Here is an 18,568-nt window from a genome sequence, read left to right as displayed (position 1 = left end):
TGTACATTTCTTTAAAAGAAACATGGAGGAAGCATGCTTTAGAAATTGTAAAGTGAAAATACTTTGAAAAGACAATTTCATTGCGCTATATTGATCCCACGAAATCTTTTGAATTACATTTGAAATATTCTTTCGTACGATATACTATATATTGGGCGAATTGCACTTACGCCCAAATCGCCCGTGAATTTCATTAGGGTAGGTTTCCTTATACGCGACTGGACGCATCGTCAAGAATTTCAAAGTCGATTTTCTCGAAAATGAAGCGCAATATGAAAAAAAGTTACTCTTTCTTTTCGACTTATAACAATTGAATAAGTCGAGAAAAAGGAATAAATTTTTTTCATATTGCGCTTCATTCTCGAGAAAATCAACTTTGAAATTCTTGACGTTGCGTCTAGTCGCGTACAGGAAAACCTAGCTTAATGAAAATTACGGGCGATTTGGGCGTAAGTGGAATTCGCCCATTGTAATTGAAGAAGATAGTTGAGTGTCCCGTTTCCGGGACACCGTGTATATGTTATTGGTCTAGTAACTTCTTACCAATAGTTCTGGCATTAATTCACTATTGTTCACTTGAAGGCGATAAGAGCAGAAAGGAGAAAATTCGATAAAAATTTATGCATTTTTAAAATGCTTCTATCGATCAGTGCCTTGCCAAAGTTTAAGCAGCTTCGAACGCCAGTACATCTTACTTAAATGGAATGACAGAAGTTCGCTGGGATTCTTCATGGAAATGCATTGCTACTATGTGTACATGCGTGTTACATAACCTCAAATGCATCGTTCTTGACAGTTGTATCAGTTAGGAAATGTTCCATGTCCTATCTTCACTGATTCCATTCCCTGTTAGTTGAGTATCGCATATCGTTAAAAAATGACTGAGTCCGACGACGAGAACTATGTTTCCTTCGGAGTTCCTCTTGATCCTATAGACGAAGGTACGTGGAAACGCTTTGGAGCGGGATCCGAGAGGAAAATGTTACCGTAGAGCTCGTTGCGTACATGTGAAACTGTTGCAGAGAATTTACCAAGGAAGAAACCTGTAACGATCGAAGACCAGTACGCGTACGATGCGCAAGGCAGGCGTAGGTTCCACGGAGCATTTACAGGCGGCTTCTCCGCTGGATACTTCAATACCGTTGGTACCAGAGATGGGTGGAGGCCGCAGCAGTTCAAGTCGTCTAGAAGCAGTAAAGCGGAAGGTGTTACCCAGCGGCCGGAGGATTTCATGGACGAGGAGGATACTAGCCAGTTTGGAATCGCGCCGACCGGCATCCGTGCCACCAGTGACTATCTCGATCATGGTCAAAGAGGAGTGAAGCGAGAGAGAATGAATCGTGAAAGTAGCGGCCCTATCCCTGGTACTCCGGTATTAAAGGAACTTCTGAAGCCTATAAAGTAGGTGGTCGTTCAGTTTAAAATTGAACATTACTACGAACTTAAAATTCTTAACCATTCTTGGTCACACGGGGTGTATTTACGTCTTCCAAAGGGGGTTACCGCAAAACAAAAATAAAAAAAAAATATTAAAAAATCGGTTTACCGTCACAATCATGGAAAATCGCTCATTTTCAACTACAAATTTTATCATATAAAAATTACATTTCTAGAAAAAGATTATTGGACCATGACTGTATGAGTATTACGAATGTACAATTATCACTGAAAAGTTAAAAGATTCAAAAATTCAAAAATGGTAACTCAAGAAATGATGCTGGGGTACTGTGAACCCTGTGTGACCAATTTGTGATTATAAGAAGGTGTAATGGGTTAATAACGGATCAATGTATAATGTAATATTCAGGGACACAGTTGGTATTATGCTACTAAAGAAAATGGGATGGAGACCAGGCCAGGGCGTGGGATCCAGACTGACGAAGAAGGAGAAAGCTAAAATTAAAAGGAGAAATGAAAAAATAAGGGCGTCACAGCAGAAACCTGGGAGGGGATGTTCAGAGAGCAGCTCGGAGGAGTCGGAAGATGATTATGGAGATGTTACATTCGCCCCTGACGATTATGAACCATTTAGGTAAGTTCAAAATCTTCGTGATCTTGATAAGAAATAAAACAAACCAGGGATCGAAACAGTTCTGGGGGCTTTTTCAATGGGTTCCATTTAAAACATGGACTGCTTTTTAAAAATGTTCTAACATTATAAGTTCCCAGGAGAACCGATAAAATAAAAGTTCTTGAAAATAAAGAATCTGTATAATAAAAGTTCCATGGAAACAAGTTATATTAGAACGTTTATCAAAAAAGTTTTCATAAGATAAAGAATACTTATGTTATGATTCTCATACCTTTTATTAAATAAACATATGAAGAATATGATATTATATTGTTAAATAAAACATGTTTTTGAATAAAAATTCCACAGGAACAGATATTTTCTTAAACAAAACATATAAGTTCTAACAGAACTTTTTTAAAAACGAGTGTTCGAGAACTTTTTCGATCCCTGAATAAAACTACTATAGCGGTGTGATAGTAATTACTATTCTTCTTTCGTAGATGTAACCCAAAAGACAATTACTTTGGTATAGGATACAGTGGTTTAGACAGAAGGACCATACTTTCTGGTCATGTGAATTTATTCGACGCCCCTGCGTTCAGCGTTCAGGACAAAAACAAAAAGCTCTCTATACACGGACAAGCATTCGGAGTTGGCGCGTTCGAAGCTGACGACGAAGACATATACGCCAGAGACGACATGTCTCGTTACGACTTCGCACTGGGCCCGGAGCGAAAGACAAAGTCCAGATGGTCCGATGACACAGGTTCAAGAAACTCGAGCAATAATTGCCTAGAAGATTTCGTGCCAGCGAAAAGTAAGCTGGAATATAAAAAGATCTTTCCACCTCCGGAGCTGCCTAAAGATTTCGCACCAGTGCACGCGGTTCGGAAAAGTCGATTTTTCCCGCCGATCGAGATCGTTCCGCGTGTAGTAGAAAACGGGAAACGTAAAGATCTTACGGCTGCAGACAGGGCTAGAATACTAGAGGATACGCATAGTTCTAGAACAATATCAGAAACTCATCCAAATGCAGTACCATCGGTCGCTTCCGCTATTATTTCCAAAACATTAAATTTACATGGGAAACAGCAGACCGAGGAGAGGCAGAAACTAGAAAGTCAACGAACTAAAGTAGCCACATCGTGGATGGATAAATTAAACGCGCAGAGTTTTGTCAAAGGTAGTTCCGTTGGGTCTAGTAAAGATTCCGAAGGAAGCTTGAAGAAGCTGGAAGAGTTTATGGATTCTGCCTCAGCATCCGATGAACGCCAAGCAAGTACAGATACCAGCAAACCCGAGGAAGACAGTTCTACAAAGAGCACAGCCAAACCATTTTTATCCAACCCTGATAAGCAGAAGCGTTTCGAGCAGTACTTGGATCTGTCGAAGAAAGATGAGAAGCAGAAGCTCGAAAGCTTACAACCACTGTCAATGACAGAGTGGGACAGGGAACACGAGCGAGTTGAATTCGAGCAAGCAGCCAGACTATTTGGGCAGCCAACGAATGATAATGTTATGAGCAAATTTATACACGCTTCTGAAATCACAGATTCAAGCACCACCTCTGGGAAGAACAGTCAGGAGGCTGAGATGAAAGAGGCCGTAAAGATGAAGATGTTCGGGAAGTTGACCAGAGAGCGCGTAGAATGGAAACCTGCGAGTATACTTTGTAAGAGATTCAATATTCCAGAGCCAAAGGTCGGTTGTGCTCAGCCTGAACTGCAAAAGAAGACGACTGGGAAGTTTTCAATCTTCGATTCCCTTGATTGGAGTAACTCTACGAGATTCTTAAAAGCGACTGATACTGTGTCAAAGGAAACAGTCACCGGCGGTGTTCAATCGAAAGACACAGATGTTAGCATTGTGGATTTGAAAGTAGAGTCAAATACTGACGCGTCTTTTAATAGTCAGGTCTTGGAACCTGTAACGGAGAAAATGAGAAATTTTGAGGCTTCTTATGAGAAAGTGTTCGGTAAAGAGGTCCAGGAATCGTCCTCCGAAGTCTCTGACGCCAAGCAAGGCTTGGAGAGCGAAGCAGATTCAAACGCAGTGTCGGTGACTGTAGACACACCTAAGGAAGGCGAGGAAGTTGCCAGTGCGTCGAAACCAGTGTCAAAGAGTGCGTCGGAAGAGAAGAAAGACCTTTTCAAAGCGATTTTCTTAAGCAGTAGCGAAGAATCTGATTCAGAGCCGGAGGAAAGTATGGACAGCGAGGTAGTGAAGTCGGTTCTGATTGGTAAAGCTCCGAGCGAAATGAATATTAAGAGAAACACATCTCCTCCGAGAGGAATTTTCGCGAAGGTCGATCTGGACAATTTAATCACAGGCTCGAAGAGCAGCGTGCAGCAAGCGAATGAAAGTGTAAGCGAAGAGAGAGATGTAGTATCAATTTCTGCACCAGAAATTGAATCCATTCCAAGCATCGATACTAAGTCGAATCCTGTGGAGCCATTGTTGCTGCCCGATATGTACGGACCTGCTCTTCCCTCGAGGTTGATAAAGTGTGAGAATCCTACGTCGGAGGCGTCGAGCTCCCAAACTCCGAGGCCTGTGTTCAAAAGTGTTGTGGTGCCGAAGCCCAAAGTGGACTCTAAGATTTCTGGGGTGTGGGTGGAGCGAGGGAAAGTGAAGAAGTCGAAGAAGGAGAAGAAGAAGCATAAGCACAAAGAGCACAAAAGTTCAAAGCACAAGCGAAAGTCGAAGAAAGAGAAACGTGACTCGTGATCGGGGGAATTGAAACTGTAACGAAAGAATGAAGTCAGCAGAACGTCGACAAAGGAAGCACGTGTGCTGTTTATTTATTGTATGTTCCTTATTGTTCGCAACATTGTACGGCGCAATGTTTACAGTTAATGAAGTATTCGAAAATGCTCGCGCGAATCTGTAATTACAACGTCAGTAAAGGCACATCCGACATGTACAAGAATATATATCTTTTTGCGTATGCTCTAATACGTGTAATTGAGCAATCTTCTTCTTTTCATCGTAGAGCTAATTGTTGCTGTTGTACACTTAAAGAGTAATTATATTTGGTAATGCTAGCTCGGAGCACTGAATGCATATCGATGCTATGAGATTACTTGTTAGATGTCGTAGAGTTTCTCGAAGGTGGCCTGCTGTGATTCGTAGAGTTGCTCTTCTTCTCCACGCTGAAAACATAAATAGGAAATTATTTATCGTTCTTTCCAAACTGCGAGGAATCTTAATTCAATTCGATCAAGGTTTCTGTATCATCGGCGACCATGTTCTCGAAGCAGCATTTCATCTTCACGCTTTTGACTATTTATAAATATGTATAAACATCGTAGATCTAATGTTCGAAATATAATTTACCGCTTACTGATTTTCATAATATTCAAGAAAGATCCCCCTAAAAGTATTATTAATCCCAAAGCTATCAGCATGATTTGTATAATTTGTCCGACTGTTACAAATATAAACGTTTCTATTTATGTTCCAAGGAGTCTGGCATTTTAAATGGAGAAAGGACCCACCTGCCACTTCTAGAGCTTCTTTTGAACATGTCCGTTAATTTCTTCTTCAGATTTTTCTTTTCAGTCTTCTCGGTGATACTTGTCTCAGATCCTGATGTCTGCAACAAGAAAGATTCATTTTAAAATCGGACTTATCGTTTCCACGGCGCAAACATTTCTGCTAGTTACCTGAAGAGAAAGATCCATGGAAACATTTGGATCGTCCACACTGGCTGATTTAGTCAACTTAGTCGCGATCTTTTTCATCAAGCCTTTCCCGTGCTTCTTCTCTCGTTCTAGCATCTCACTCTTCGTGGAGCCAGTAGAGAGGCGACTGGACATTAACAAAATAACCTTGATAGTAGCTAATTCTATATTGTCATTAAAAGATAGAGGAAACTGAAACGAGCAGCAATTAAATATACCTGTCCACGCTGGAATCTCTCTGCAAGCTGAGCGTACGCCCATCGATCTCTGAACCCTCCAGCGACTGCAAACTGGACATGTTGCTGTCTGTGCCCCAAATACGCTGAGACTGAAACATTAAATACATGGATAATAAATTAACTACTTCAGACACGTTACTCAAACTGCATTAGCCCGTACGTACATCCTCGTTTCTTGCAGAAGTCTGCTCCAAAGACAAACTCTTTCTCTTCAGGCGTGGTTTCGAGCGGGTCGTCGTTAAACCTTTTCCTGGATCACTCTCCACAGACGTTGCTCTGTAACATAACGTAACTGTTTAGTGAAAAACTTCCAAGCTAAACAACAAGCAATCGTTATGAGAAATTTGTACCTTTTTCCAAGTTTCTTCAGTCGTGTCGCATTGACTTCATCCGCAGCTCTCTTAGACTCCTTCAGCTCCCTTGCCACGTCCATCAGTTTCCTAACGGTGTACTCTAACTTCTCTGTTCTTTCGACTAACTGTGAATTCGACCCTGTAAACGAGCACGACATGAAGGAATTTAAAGAAAATATTTAATCGTGACGATTGTACCTCTTATATCCCCTTTTGTGTCCAACATTGGCGACGATTCCCTCGATTTTGGTCCCTGTAGATGAAGAAAAACAGTGTATCCGTTAATCTGATGGGGTAGTTAACGTCTAATTTTACTTACCCTTAATCGTCTGGGCGGTGTCGGCGTGTAACTATTTGACGTTCCATTTTCAGCTATGCCGTTCAGTTCAGGGAAAAGTTTTGTCAAGTCGTTGACTTGTTGCAGCAGTACATTAATATTTCGCAGCTCTCCCTGTTCCTGCTTGGATCTCCTGGTGATCACCTCTCTGAGCTCCTCTCGCTCCTGTTCGTGTCGTTCCTTCTCCCGCCTCATCTTCTCGTTGCTGGTCCTCAGCTTCGCGTGGGCGTCCCTCAGTTCGAGCAAGTCGCATTGCAGCTGTAGAAACAAATCTTCAGAAATTTTCTGATACAAATTGGAAGCAGTACAAACTCGGCTTCCACCCCTGTTTACCTCCAGCAGCTTCTTCCTGCTCTCTTCCTTCTCTTCGTCGTACACCTTCTTCAACTGGTCCTGTCGTCTCTTGTTTTCTAGACGCTCTTTGGCACGTTCTCTCTCGATCTGCAAAATAGTTGGGTCGGTTCAGTTCTACATACACCTCTTCATTCTATTACCAAGAACTATCAAGATGTGTATCGACTTTGCGAGGCATGCCTAGCGAGGATGAGACCTCGAGCATGGGATCTGCCTCACTGCGAGGCTGGCGCGGGGTGAGTCGCTTGTTTCGGCTTCGTTTCATTTACTGATATCGCTTCTCGCATGTATGTGTCCTATTTGCTTATACGTGTTATAGTATCTTCCACAGATTCGATCATATCTTCAAGCGGCCGATTTCCGCATTGCAATCGATTTCTAAATAATTTTTTCACCCACCTTCCTCCTCTTCTTTGCGTCTTTTTTTCTAATAGAATATAAAATATGCTCCTTGTCTATACATACAACTTTTGTTTGACATGTTTTTTTTATGTAATCAATAACTTAGAGGATAGTTAAATAAAACCGACTTTGTGCGCATTTAAGTAACGCCGAAAGAGAATTCTTCTGGCAACCCTGATTGTATCAATGGCTCGCGATCAGAGCCGCATTTATACTTTTGGAGGCCGTAGGCTCTACATCATTATGAGGCCTCACAAATTTTTCAGCTGCCTCTAGTTTCTAGATTCTAAATTTAATATTTAAAAAAAAGAGTATATCATTTTGCCACTATAACTAGGCTTCTTTTTATATTGTTGTTTGTGAGGAGTAGGTTTTTAAAATGTGCCCCCACAGAGAGTGAGGCCCCAGCTGGCGTCTAACGGGCCCTATAGTACCTAAAAATGCCTCGTCGCGAGGCTGCCGCGCAAATTCGATACGCAGCTTTAGCTTAATGTGTACTTCGAACAAAGTTTGCCGCAAGTCCCTCGCCAACGTAGCCGTTTCTTGCAACAGCCTCTGATGCTCCTCCCTCTCTTTTTGCCAGGCTAACTCCATGCGAACTTTCAAGCCTGGAATCTTTGTCCTGCCACTGGTGAGCACTCGTTCCTCCTCGAGCTATAAATAGAAGAGACATATGAAATATGTAGTAATTCTTTTTCAGGCAATATGCACAGTACAGGAGTAAGTAAATTAATTGCACATAATAGCATGGATTAATGAACAGTACCTCGTTGATGCGCGAGTGAAGTTCAGACACTTTAACGTGACTGGCTGATTTCTCGGACACCAATTCAGCCTTCAGCCGGGAGGCTTCTAATCTCGCTTCAGAGACTTCATCTTCCAGGTTAGTGATCTCCCTTTCAAGAACCACTATACTGGTACCAGACGTTTCCTCCTCCTTCACCAAAAGAGAGAAACATCTTTCTATATATCATATACCATGTTCAGCGTACCATTAACTTAATCTGCTCCAAGATCACGCCTGTTAGGTTCGTGAAAATGGTACCAGCCTCATATGACTGGCATAGCAAGCCGTAAACATACTTATAGAAGGACGAACCTCGTCGGACTTGGCGGAAGACGCGTTCGAGTGTGTTCTACCTCTAGCAGACTTCAATTCGCCAATAGTCTTCTGTGCACCTTCCAGCATGTGCTTGTACGTGTCACGCTCGCGTTTGTATCGGGACAATTGATTCTGAATGGTTTGGATCTCATCGTTAATGGCCGTGATTCTGTGCTCGTATCTCATCTTGCACTGCGCCAGGTCCGCCTTCTTCGCCTTCTCCATAGCCTCCAGGGCATTCTTCAACCTCCGTATCTCTGACTCCAGGGCCTTGATGTCCGGTGTCATGGATTGATGGATCTTCGCCACTGATTCATAATCTTTCAATTTGTCCGAGAGATCATCGTTCTGCAAAGCACGCATAGAGACAACAGCTGATATTTCAAATTGAATTAACAAGAAACTCGAGATTCAATTTCCTTACCGCCTTTCTTAAGTCTTCTAACCGTGTTACCAAGGTATTGTTCTCCTTCTTCAAATTACTGATGTCGTTGGTTAAATCTGTTATCATCGCTTTGTTTGGCAACTCGCTCTCCCGTACACGGTTCTGAAAAATACTCGTTTTATGTTGCTTATCGTTTGAAAGCATTATGTGTATGCGTATTGAAGCGCGCTCACTTCTAAGGCAGCTTTCTCTGACTTCCACTCGCTCTCCTTCAGTTTGATGGACTGCCGCATTGATTCTAGCTCTTTGCGGATGCTGATGAGTTCAGTATATTGTTCCCGTAATTTGCTATCAATAATAAGGGCATATAATGTGTTAATGATCGGTTTTTATAATTTTCTGAAAGTTAGGAGAGTCTTTACAGACATAATTGGGTTATCAAAGACCCAATGGATGAAATAGGGCTAAGAATAACGACTTTTCAAGTTCTATTCTTCTCAAATTCCCTATCATTCTATAATATTAATTTATAGTAATATTATTCACCTGTTTAGAGATTCATTATCCAACTCGAACTGCTGTTTCAAATTTCCCAGTTCAGTATACTTATCATTTAGATTGTTATACTCCTGCTGGCCCACCTTCAACTCATTTTCCAAGTCTGTAATATACGATGCTGTTACCTTGTATAGATCTTTCTGACGCACTCCCCACCATCACAGTGAAGCAACTTACTCAAAATCTTCTCATTATACGTCTGCCTCAGCTCGTTTATCCGTTTCGTGTTCAATCCCGTCTTCTCCAACGAACCGATCTTCTTCTTCAGCGCGGACACTTCAGATTCCTTCGACTGTTTCTCTTGATCGACCTGAGACAACAGCTTCTCTTTCTCTTTCTTCAGTTCTGAAAGCTGTGTTGCCAGGTCGTTCAATTTCCCAGAAGTCGAGGATTTTGTGCTCTCTAATTCCTTCTTCAGCCGCTTCACTTCGGCGTCCAGCTTGGCTTTCGTCTGTTCGAACTACGTTTAAAGTGTTGCAATTGAGAAAGGGGAAAGAGTGCTTCAATATTTCATAAAGAGATCGCAATAAAATGCTACACTCACGGACGTCATCGACTGTGTCATCTTCGATTCCCGTTCTGTGTACGCTGACAACTCATCCTGCAGCTTCTTATACCTCTCCTGTTCCTGTGACAGTTCCTTCTTCAGCTCGCTTATCGTTTTCTCCATTTTTGCGCCCTCCTTCTCCGACGTCTTGGCCGTTTCTGCGTTCGACGAAAATAGTGAAACTCTCTCCAGTTTCTAGTACAGTTTAATCACGCTTTGACGAGGTACCATGCCTTTACCTAAGTCCTTCTTCAGTTGCACAACTTCGTTGTACACTTTAAGCTTCTCAGCGGATAGGGACAGGAGCTTCGACTTCAACTTTTCTTTCTCCTCCAATAGCGCGGTTTTATCTTGGTCCCAGGCCTTCCTTTCTGTTTCCCTCGTGGCCACTGCCTCGTCCAGCTTCTTTCTCACTGAAACATTTAACAGAAGACGTAGCAAATCACTCCTGGAGTTTGAATCTCTAAATGTTCGCATTACTGTTTTGTAGATCTGTATTCTTGTCATCCGCCTTCGCGTTTGGCTGTGCTTTCTTCTTCTCCTTCTCATTTGACAACTCCTTCGTCACGGTATCGAGCTCCTCTTTCAATATTTCGTACTCCTTCAGTAGTTTGCCGTACTTTGCATGATCCTTGGAATTCATTTCCTGAATGTCGACGTCTTTGCCATCGGCGATGTTCGCGAAAACGATCATCATATCCCCTGCAGTAATTACATTATATTTCAATGTTTTCTAGTAAATTTGAACAGGAAAGTTCAATCAGTTTGTTGAAATACTTCGAAGTTTAAAAGAATCTTGAGAAATTAAAGGATACGTATAATACAATTAATTTATTTGCCACGGATTAAAGTACGTTTATAGGCAAACCTATTTCTTTCTCCATCTCGTCCACCATTTTCTTCAGCTGCACTTTACTCGTAAAGTCGGTCGGCTTCTTCTGAGACCTACTTTGGAATTCATTCTTAATCTTCTTTAATGTTTCCTCGACTTTTTTCACCTGAAACAAGGGCACACTTATCGCCAACCGCTTAACTACACAACCGCGTATCTTCGCCAATGATTTACCTCTTCATACTTCTTCTCTAGAGTAGTTTTCTCAGTGTCCAATTCCTCCACCTTTCGCTCCACCTTCCTCAGCTTGAACGATAAAATTCGACAATTTTTATTCGACTGTTCCAAACTTTTTCGCAGACGGACGTGCTCGTCCGCTTGCTCGTCCCTTAAGAATACGAAATATTCATGTATTATGCATTTACTTGGACCATTGTAGACGTTAAAGCTTATTGGAACAGGATAAAGTCTCAACTCTTAACAAGGAATATCAGAGAATTTTAGTGCATTACTCTTTGGAATCAGACAATAATAGTCTACATAAACGTGTGCGTTTAATATAAAGTCTTAGATTATCCGGTTCCACGAAGGAAGCATGATGGCAACCAGTCGAGTTACATTATAATTACCTTTGTTAATATCTCACGTACACAATCAATCAAACAAAAGCCGAAATGCCACTCGAAACGGGCGCCTCACAGTGGAGAAGCACGAAGATGCACCCAAGAGGGGTACCAAAAATCGAAAGGGTTCGACGACAGTATAACGTTCCACATACTGCTCTCTCTCTCTTTAAATTGCTACCGTTCTCTCTCGCCTCTCTATTCTAAACTCGAAACTCGGGCACTGTCTTAGAGATCTTCCTCGGTTGCGAAACGGAAATCGTGATCTCCTACTAGACTTGGAATAAATTAAATCTCGAAACGACTCGGGGGGCCGCAGAGCTCGTTTCCCAAGCAACGGAACCCCCACGTTCGATCCATGCTTCGGCGGAAAAGCAGTGCCGTCGTGTTGGAATCGCACGCGTCTCCCGTCCAAATCGTCGTCCTGCAACAATTCAGATAGCTCATTTTGCTAAAAATTTGTTGGTCACGGTGCTCGCTGCGATCGCTCCCTCACGGACACAGACTACGTGGCTAAGACGATAGTTCAATAATGTCTTTTTGGAATGTACTCAAGTGTCTCTTGAAAAAAATTCGATTTACATTTCTGAACGTTTTCACCTTTCTCTGAGAAGATTCCTCTCCTGGGATTCTACGTTTCATCGATTCTTTTTATGCTTTAGCTACTGCAGTAAGTGGAAATCCACTGTTTTCGAGCCCCTTCAAAGTGTCTGCTCCTTTGATAGGAACAGAGGATCCGATCTGATTGATACTCTCGGCACAGAGCGCTTTGTCATTGTTTCTTTGCAACACGATGGAATGCTGCGAAACTATATAACTCTGCACTGTGACACGATCAGTCGCATCCATTAACGCAAACACATGTATGTTATTAATAAATGTGAAACAAGTCACGAGAGCGAGTCATGATTCGCCATTATGAGAACCCAGTTCTTATCGATCGGTTAATGATTCTGAATTCAGACAAACCGGTTAGTAGAATGCGTTAACAATTTTCTTTCACAGTATCCTACTCGTAATAGGAAAGTAATAGGTAAACTACTACAGGTAAATTGTACAACGTTTTAAATCGAATTTTTTCGTTTCCTGGTTCAATATTCTTACTCTATTTACTTCAATTTTGGCTCGATACGTAAGTGCAGAGGTAGAAGGTGTATTTGGAGATCTTCGTAGTTCAAGATACGATAAAAGAATGTTTGTACATTGTTGAAGTACACAAACAGTATAAAAGAAGCCAAGGTAGACATGCGTGAGTGACAAAAAACTTGTAATATCTACACGTACAAAAATGTGTATTCACTAGTGGTGAAGAACGTGGAATTACCTGAAAGTATCTTGCAATTCATATATTTCTTCTTCCAATTGTCGGATCTCTTTCTTCATATCTTCATTCTCATCCATCAGGTTCTCGCACAGATTCTCTGCAGCCTTCAATTTCGACCGGAGCTCCTCTTTCTCCCTGTCCCTTTCTCCCCTGAACGTCTTCGCGTTTACTTCCTTCTCGAGTTCCCTTACTTTCGTCAGCAGACTGGTCTTCTCTTGCGCGAGCGCTGAGTATTATTAACACAACAGAATTAACATAATTTCCCTGTTTAAGTGGGTTTCTCAGAAACGCAGAATTGTTACGCGCCCATCTTTCGTCTACTCTCTACGTTACAATTTCTTCCTTTTTAATAATACCTTCATTCTTTTTTTGCAGCTTCTGCACCTCGCTCGGCGAGCTTTTGCTGGATATGGTGTCCATGTTTGACAACCGTCTCATCAAGATCTCGCTCTTCTCCTTCTCCGCCTTCTCGCATCGGGCTTGCAGTTCGACCAATTGTGCCCTCAATTTCTGCATTTCACTCTGCTCACACAAATTCTAATGTTATTTCCTCGATTCTGCTTGAAACTGAAAGAACTCCAGCCATCGCTCTGAACTAAGTAAACTAAATGGAAGTAACTATTTCTAAAGCTGTTCTCGTCATACAAAATTTGCATTCAGCAAGAGATTTATAATATTAAACTCTTCAGATCCAAAGTGTTCTAACTGTACTACTCAAATAATAAGAAAATCGCTGAATTCAACCCAAAGAAACATAGCGTGTTAAAGGTAATAGTATGTTACTGAATATTGAATTCATATAGCCATGCAGCTCTGAAAGTGCTGGACAGTTTGCTGAGCTAGATAGTGACTTGAGCGGATGATCCTCTACTTATTTCATTCAACATATATCCAGCAATGCGTTCGATCGTTAGTGTAAGCCAATGTAGCAGTCATAGGCTTTCAAGCATACAAAATTCAAAACGCCAGTAAAATTCAAAGAACCGATCGTCGAAAAAGAAATAATTGAAAACGAAGCACAGATGGTATTGTAACACTGGTATTGTTACTTTCTCTGTGGCTTCCTCCTTATTCATGAGGCGGCCCTCGTTTTGTTCCGCATTTTTCGAGAGGCTAGGCCGCGACTTCTTCACCTAAATGTAGATTAAACAAAGATTTACACAATTTTCGTGGATAAATGAGTCACGGTTCAATGATTACAATTACGTCATTCTTTTATCGTGTAAAAGCTCGAAAGCAAACAGAATCAGTTGGAAGATAGATACCGGGACAGCTGAAGATGATATAAAGAGAGCTGTGTCATTATATTTCATACGGTAATCTGCGCTGTGTTCAATAAGCAAAGTTAACAGGTCGAAGTACGAGAACGATCGAACTGCTTGATCTAGTCATCGTTATAGAGAAAGAGGTGGAAAATTAAAGAAGAAGAAATTGTTAAAGGCACTGAGTTTACCTGAATGATGAACTCCACGTCGTTCTCCGAGGCGCTTACGTTGCTGTTATCTATCACCTGTCTGATCTGCAATTTCGGTGGTCTCCTGGCTGCAGAAACGTTACAGATCAAATGATACCAATAGTCTATAAATATCTAGATAATTATATAATACTCGACAATTAATTCCTACACGATATTCAGCGTTGTATAATTACCCTCCAATCGTTCTTCTTCTTTGTCGATTGCAGAAAGATCCATGAGAGATGTCCAGCCAGCTGCTGCATTCGACATTTCCGAACTACCCTTGTAATCATCTTTCGCCAAATTCGTTGCGGATGACCAAACTCTTCGTCCATTTTCCGAGGAACTAACAATGAGGAATACACAGAGAAGTGTAACTGATTAACAAGATATCTTGTGAAAGCTAGTAAGAAACACTTTGAATGCATGGGAGTTGATACAGGTAATAAGATCCATTGCAGAGCACTTCTGAACTTGTAGGATTCGATAGATACCATGTTACAGAACTGGTAAGACCCAGCAGAGGCCACCACGAAACAAGCAGAAACAAGTACAAATCACCTCTGAATTCATGGGATTTGATCATCACTGAATCTGTACAATGAAGTACAGACCACCATGAAACGCTTTATACCAGATATAGAATTCTCTTGAACTAGAAATCAAGAACCTTGAAGTCCAGAAGGTCTCTGGGTTTGTGAAGGCTCCAAGCTCCCTGAACTTATGAAGATCTCTGGATTCTTGAGGATCCCAAGGACCCTGAAATCTTGAAGGTCTTTGATTCCCCATGGACCTTACAATCCCTGAGGCCTTGAGCATCTTCAAGTCCCTGAGATCCCGAGGATCTCCTGTCCTCTGCAACCCTAAATCCCTGGAATCTTAGAGGTCTCCAGATCCCTGAGATCCTTGAGCCCCATGAGATCTAGAGTACATTGTGTCAGGTGCTATGACTTCTAAGTGAATCATTCATGGATATCTACAGCTTAGATTCCCTATACAATTTTACGATTCTAGGAAATTCATTAATCACTCACCGGCCTGATGACTGATCGAAGGAGAGACTAGGCGTAGACGATGTGATGTCCCTCAAGTTGTCTTTCTTGCCCCCATGTTCTTTGTAATCCCTAAAAAGTAGTTGCTTGTATGTTTACATGTTTCTGAAGAACCCTTCATTTCCTTCCTCCCTTTTCTATTAGACATGCGGTATCCCATACCAACTGTCAACTATTCTGTATTCGATTAAAGATAGGCAAACAATACCTAAAGCATCGTTTACAGCGTGTTGGCCACCGCACTTGGGGATGGAAGCCAAGGGGGCAGAGGGGATCTCCTTTCTTCGACGAATACATGTGGTGCATTCTATACATACGAAACAGAGAAAAGCAGATTAATGAACGCACCAAGACTGATCTTATCATATCCGCAGCATCCTGCTGCAAATACAACATTTTCACTAGTCAAGTATCAAACCACCTGTGAGTAGCACATGGATTAACCAGAAACTGTGTCAGTTAACGAATTACGAGTCGTCGAGGTCACAGAGGGGTCCACGTTACAGAAACAAATGATTATATCCATCCGGGGAGGAATCACAAAAGCTCGCGTGTTATTTACACATATATGATCGAGAGGTCGTTTCAACTGCAGTCCTGTGATGCTGCTCGAACAACTTAGAAAGCCATTGTAATCGGAACAAGATCAATCGGTCAGTTTCTTGTAGAGAAAGCATACCTATAAGCTTTCGTGAAAAGGACAAAAGATACGAGCCAAGTGGTACATTGAGAATAACCAAATCAGATAGTGGGTGGATAGGGTCTCCGTGATCCTGAACAGCCAATTGATTTTGCTCTGACTATAGTCCCTAGAGCACATGGGAGTGCAGAAAAGAAGGCGCCTGAACGCTAAGCAGGGCAAGGGGGCTACTTTGCTCGCATTGGCCGACACGGCAACGTGGACGAATACAAAGTAAGCGTAACGGGACACAGGCGGTGGGAGCCAATGCGAGCAAAGTAAGTCCCCTTTCCCCGCTTAAAGTCCGGGCGCCTTCTTTTCTGCAAACGACAGTACATATTAGGAATTATAAGTATAAAGGAAGGTTGTGTTCATTTGTTCGCCGTCAGTTGTCATCACACTCAAGAGGAACGATGAGGATCACGACGAAAATACACGGAGAAGATCCTACAATGTTCCGTACCACCATAAACGATACGTGGGAAATGTAAAGGGCTGTTGGCTGAAAATCTTGGCGAACGATTTTCGATGTAGTGCATATCTTGTAAGAGTGTCACGTGGAGCGCCGATATACCGTCGGACCCTTCTCGATTCTAAAAGCTAAGGAGCTCTACTCGAGGAACCCGGACGCAGTGGGATTATCTACCTAGAAACGAAACCTTGAATTAATATCAGAATAAATGTCACAAGCGTCGGGAGTTAGGGCAGACTGGGCTTTTCTGTGGAGCGCAGATTACTTGGCAAAGCATAAACGAGAAATGATTTAAAATGATTCTCTCTCTTACAGATCGAAAACAGTACGATAATTGGATATATCTGCGTTTAAGGAAACCTCAATGCAAAGCAGTTACTGTATGTATTTACTTTGACGGCATTTGAAGTTTCGCTTTAATTTGCTAGGAGGCTGGGATTCCTTAAGTTTCTATGCACACCGTGATGCAAGAGGTGGAGATTCGGCATGAGAAGGTAAATATAAGATGTAGAGTGAAAGTCTTTTCTGCCGTGATTTATATTCGGGGAAAATGAATTTTTAAATTCAAAGAGCGCGCGTTCGTGGTGGACAACGAGATTCAAGTTCACAACTCGTTTGAACTTGAGCATTTATAAAGTTAAAAATTTGTTCAGTTATGATTGCTAAATTATTATTAGCGCTGTGAAATAATATTTGTAAAAATGTCGCGATTGGAAATTATTCCGATGTCTGATTTGAATAGATTTGAAAACTCGATTACAGACATTTACAGCCATCTGTTTAATATTATGTTTTGCTGTACTTTCCTCACCCGTCGTAATAAATAATTAAACATTGCCACTTTAATAACTTTAAAAAGCACTAAAGTCAATTATACAATGACAACTTCAACCTGTTTCCGCTTTGAATTCAAATTCGCTTCGACCGGTCTAATCAGTATCAATTGATACAGACTTCAATCAAGCGGGAATCATCCCACGAAATTAAAAGAAATCAGAATAAAATGAATACCCACGCTAGAATCATCCAAGCCACGCAATCGTCGTCACAGACTTCATCCAAAAATACAGACGCGCCATAGTTCGCGTTTCCAATATCGCGTTAAAACTCATAGTTGCATCTCTATGTATATAAAACATTCATCACGCCTGTAACGTGCGATTTTCAAACGCATCCGTTATGTCGCTACTCGGTCGGTAAAAGAACCCCCTCTCGGAAACGAAAATAGAAAAGACACGCGTAAAACTGGCGAAACGAAGTAGAAACTATCTAGACGATCCCAGAACCGTCCTCAACATACGCAGTTCCGTATCGACCGTCGCGTACTTACTTGATCGATGTTAACCCAAATGCAGCAAGCGGTCACGATTAAATTTATCCCGAACGTCGTTAAAAACGGCCGTATGCGGCGTTCGAAGGTGCACCATCCATTCCGGGGAAACAGGCCGGGCCTGTCGATCTCATATCAGGCGAACGATAGGCGAACGATAGTCGAGCGACGGGGGATCGAGGAACGACGATCGATCGGCACGCGCGGGGAACTGCACTCTCGTTCCAAGCGCTCCTCTATTGATAACGCAGCAGCCACCCCCGTAGATCGTTTACATCTTTCGACGCTTCGCCGTGCGCGCGCGCGCTTCCGTTACTTTCTCCTCTTTTTCTTTTTCCTCTTTCTCCCCGTTTCTTTCTCGTCGGCGCTTCCCGTAGACTGCGACGGTCGCAACGTCGATAGACGTCACTAATAGCACTGACACGATGCTGCTATTACGGGGGTTAGGCCGTTACTCGAACTCGGGCCCGTACGTGCGGTAATTTGGACGATCGCCAGTGTGTATATTTATCCCTAGCTATAAATATAGTGCGCCTCCTCGCGAGTATTCCGCGTACACTTAGACGCGCGCGCGGGGCCGAGGGTATCCTAGAAAAAATCCCGCCGACGGTAGACAAACCAGTGCCAGGGACCGGCGTTTCTTCGATGAATTATGGTAGAGTCTGGTTTCAGCTATGCTTTATTACACGGTCATTCTTTTTTTAGTAGGCGTTGCGGTGACTTTATTGTCGGCCATTCGGTGGGCGAATGTCGTTATAGGAATTGCATGTTATCGCTAGGATGTTCCCAATGGTTCGAACGGAACCTTGACTACGGGTGGTATGCG

The 18,568-nt window shown here is 42.2% G+C and overlaps 2 protein-coding genes across 9 annotated transcripts; one reads left to right on the top strand and one right to left on the bottom strand.

Moving 5' to 3' along the window:
• Window positions 1-513: 513 nt before the first annotated feature.
• On the top strand, window positions 514-5,480 carry LOC143374728 (G patch domain-containing protein 1 homolog). The gene is made up of 4 exons (XM_076823117.1): window positions 514-941; window positions 1,023-1,401; window positions 1,808-2,032; window positions 2,515-5,480. Exons 1-4 carry the CDS (start codon window positions 878-880, stop codon window positions 4,739-4,741), a joined length of 2,895 nt encoding a protein of 964 aa, XP_076679232.1. The 5' UTR covers window positions 514-877; the 3' UTR covers window positions 4,742-5,480.
• On the bottom strand, window positions 4,787-18,245 carry LOC143374652 (uncharacterized). Of its 8 annotated transcripts, XM_076822966.1 has the most exons (30): window positions 17,743-18,245; window positions 16,404-16,586; window positions 15,470-15,568; window positions 15,244-15,333; window positions 14,404-14,555; window positions 14,207-14,295; window positions 13,803-13,886; window positions 13,110-13,275; window positions 12,754-12,979; window positions 11,041-11,194; window positions 10,843-10,972; window positions 10,455-10,676; window positions 10,214-10,387; window positions 9,972-10,132; window positions 9,605-9,887; window positions 9,416-9,545; window positions 9,103-9,217; window positions 8,909-9,031; window positions 8,482-8,832; window positions 8,149-8,319; window positions 7,881-8,036; window positions 6,960-7,067; window positions 6,609-6,884; window positions 6,488-6,542; window positions 6,287-6,428; window positions 6,101-6,212; window positions 5,916-6,025; window positions 5,680-5,824; window positions 5,512-5,609; window positions 4,787-5,166 (listed from the first exon to the last, which is right to left on the bottom strand). In XM_076822966.1, the coding sequence occupies exons 3-30, from the start codon at window positions 15,565-15,567 to the stop codon at window positions 5,094-5,096; spliced, it is 4,194 nt and encodes a 1,397-aa protein (XP_076679081.1). In that variant the 5' UTR covers window position 15,568; window positions 16,404-16,586; window positions 17,743-18,245; the 3' UTR covers window positions 4,787-5,093. The 8 variants fall into 8 exon arrangements, with proteins under 8 accessions (XP_076679081.1, XP_076679092.1, XP_076679103.1 ...); XM_076822977.1 differs by lacking the exon at window positions 16,404-16,586; XM_076822988.1 differs by lacking the exons at window positions 16,404-16,586; window positions 17,743-18,245 and adding an exon at window positions 15,683-15,706.
• Between the last annotated feature and the right edge of the window lie 323 nt (window positions 18,246-18,568).

Source organism: Andrena cerasifolii, chromosome 1 (assembly GCF_050908995.1).
Source record: "Andrena cerasifolii isolate SP2316 chromosome 1, iyAndCera1_principal, whole genome shotgun sequence".
NCBI classification, from domain to species: domain Eukaryota; kingdom Metazoa; phylum Arthropoda; class Insecta; order Hymenoptera; family Andrenidae; genus Andrena; species Andrena cerasifolii.
Note: the sequence above shows the minus strand (reverse complement) of the source record. Positions and strands in the feature narration are given on the sequence as shown.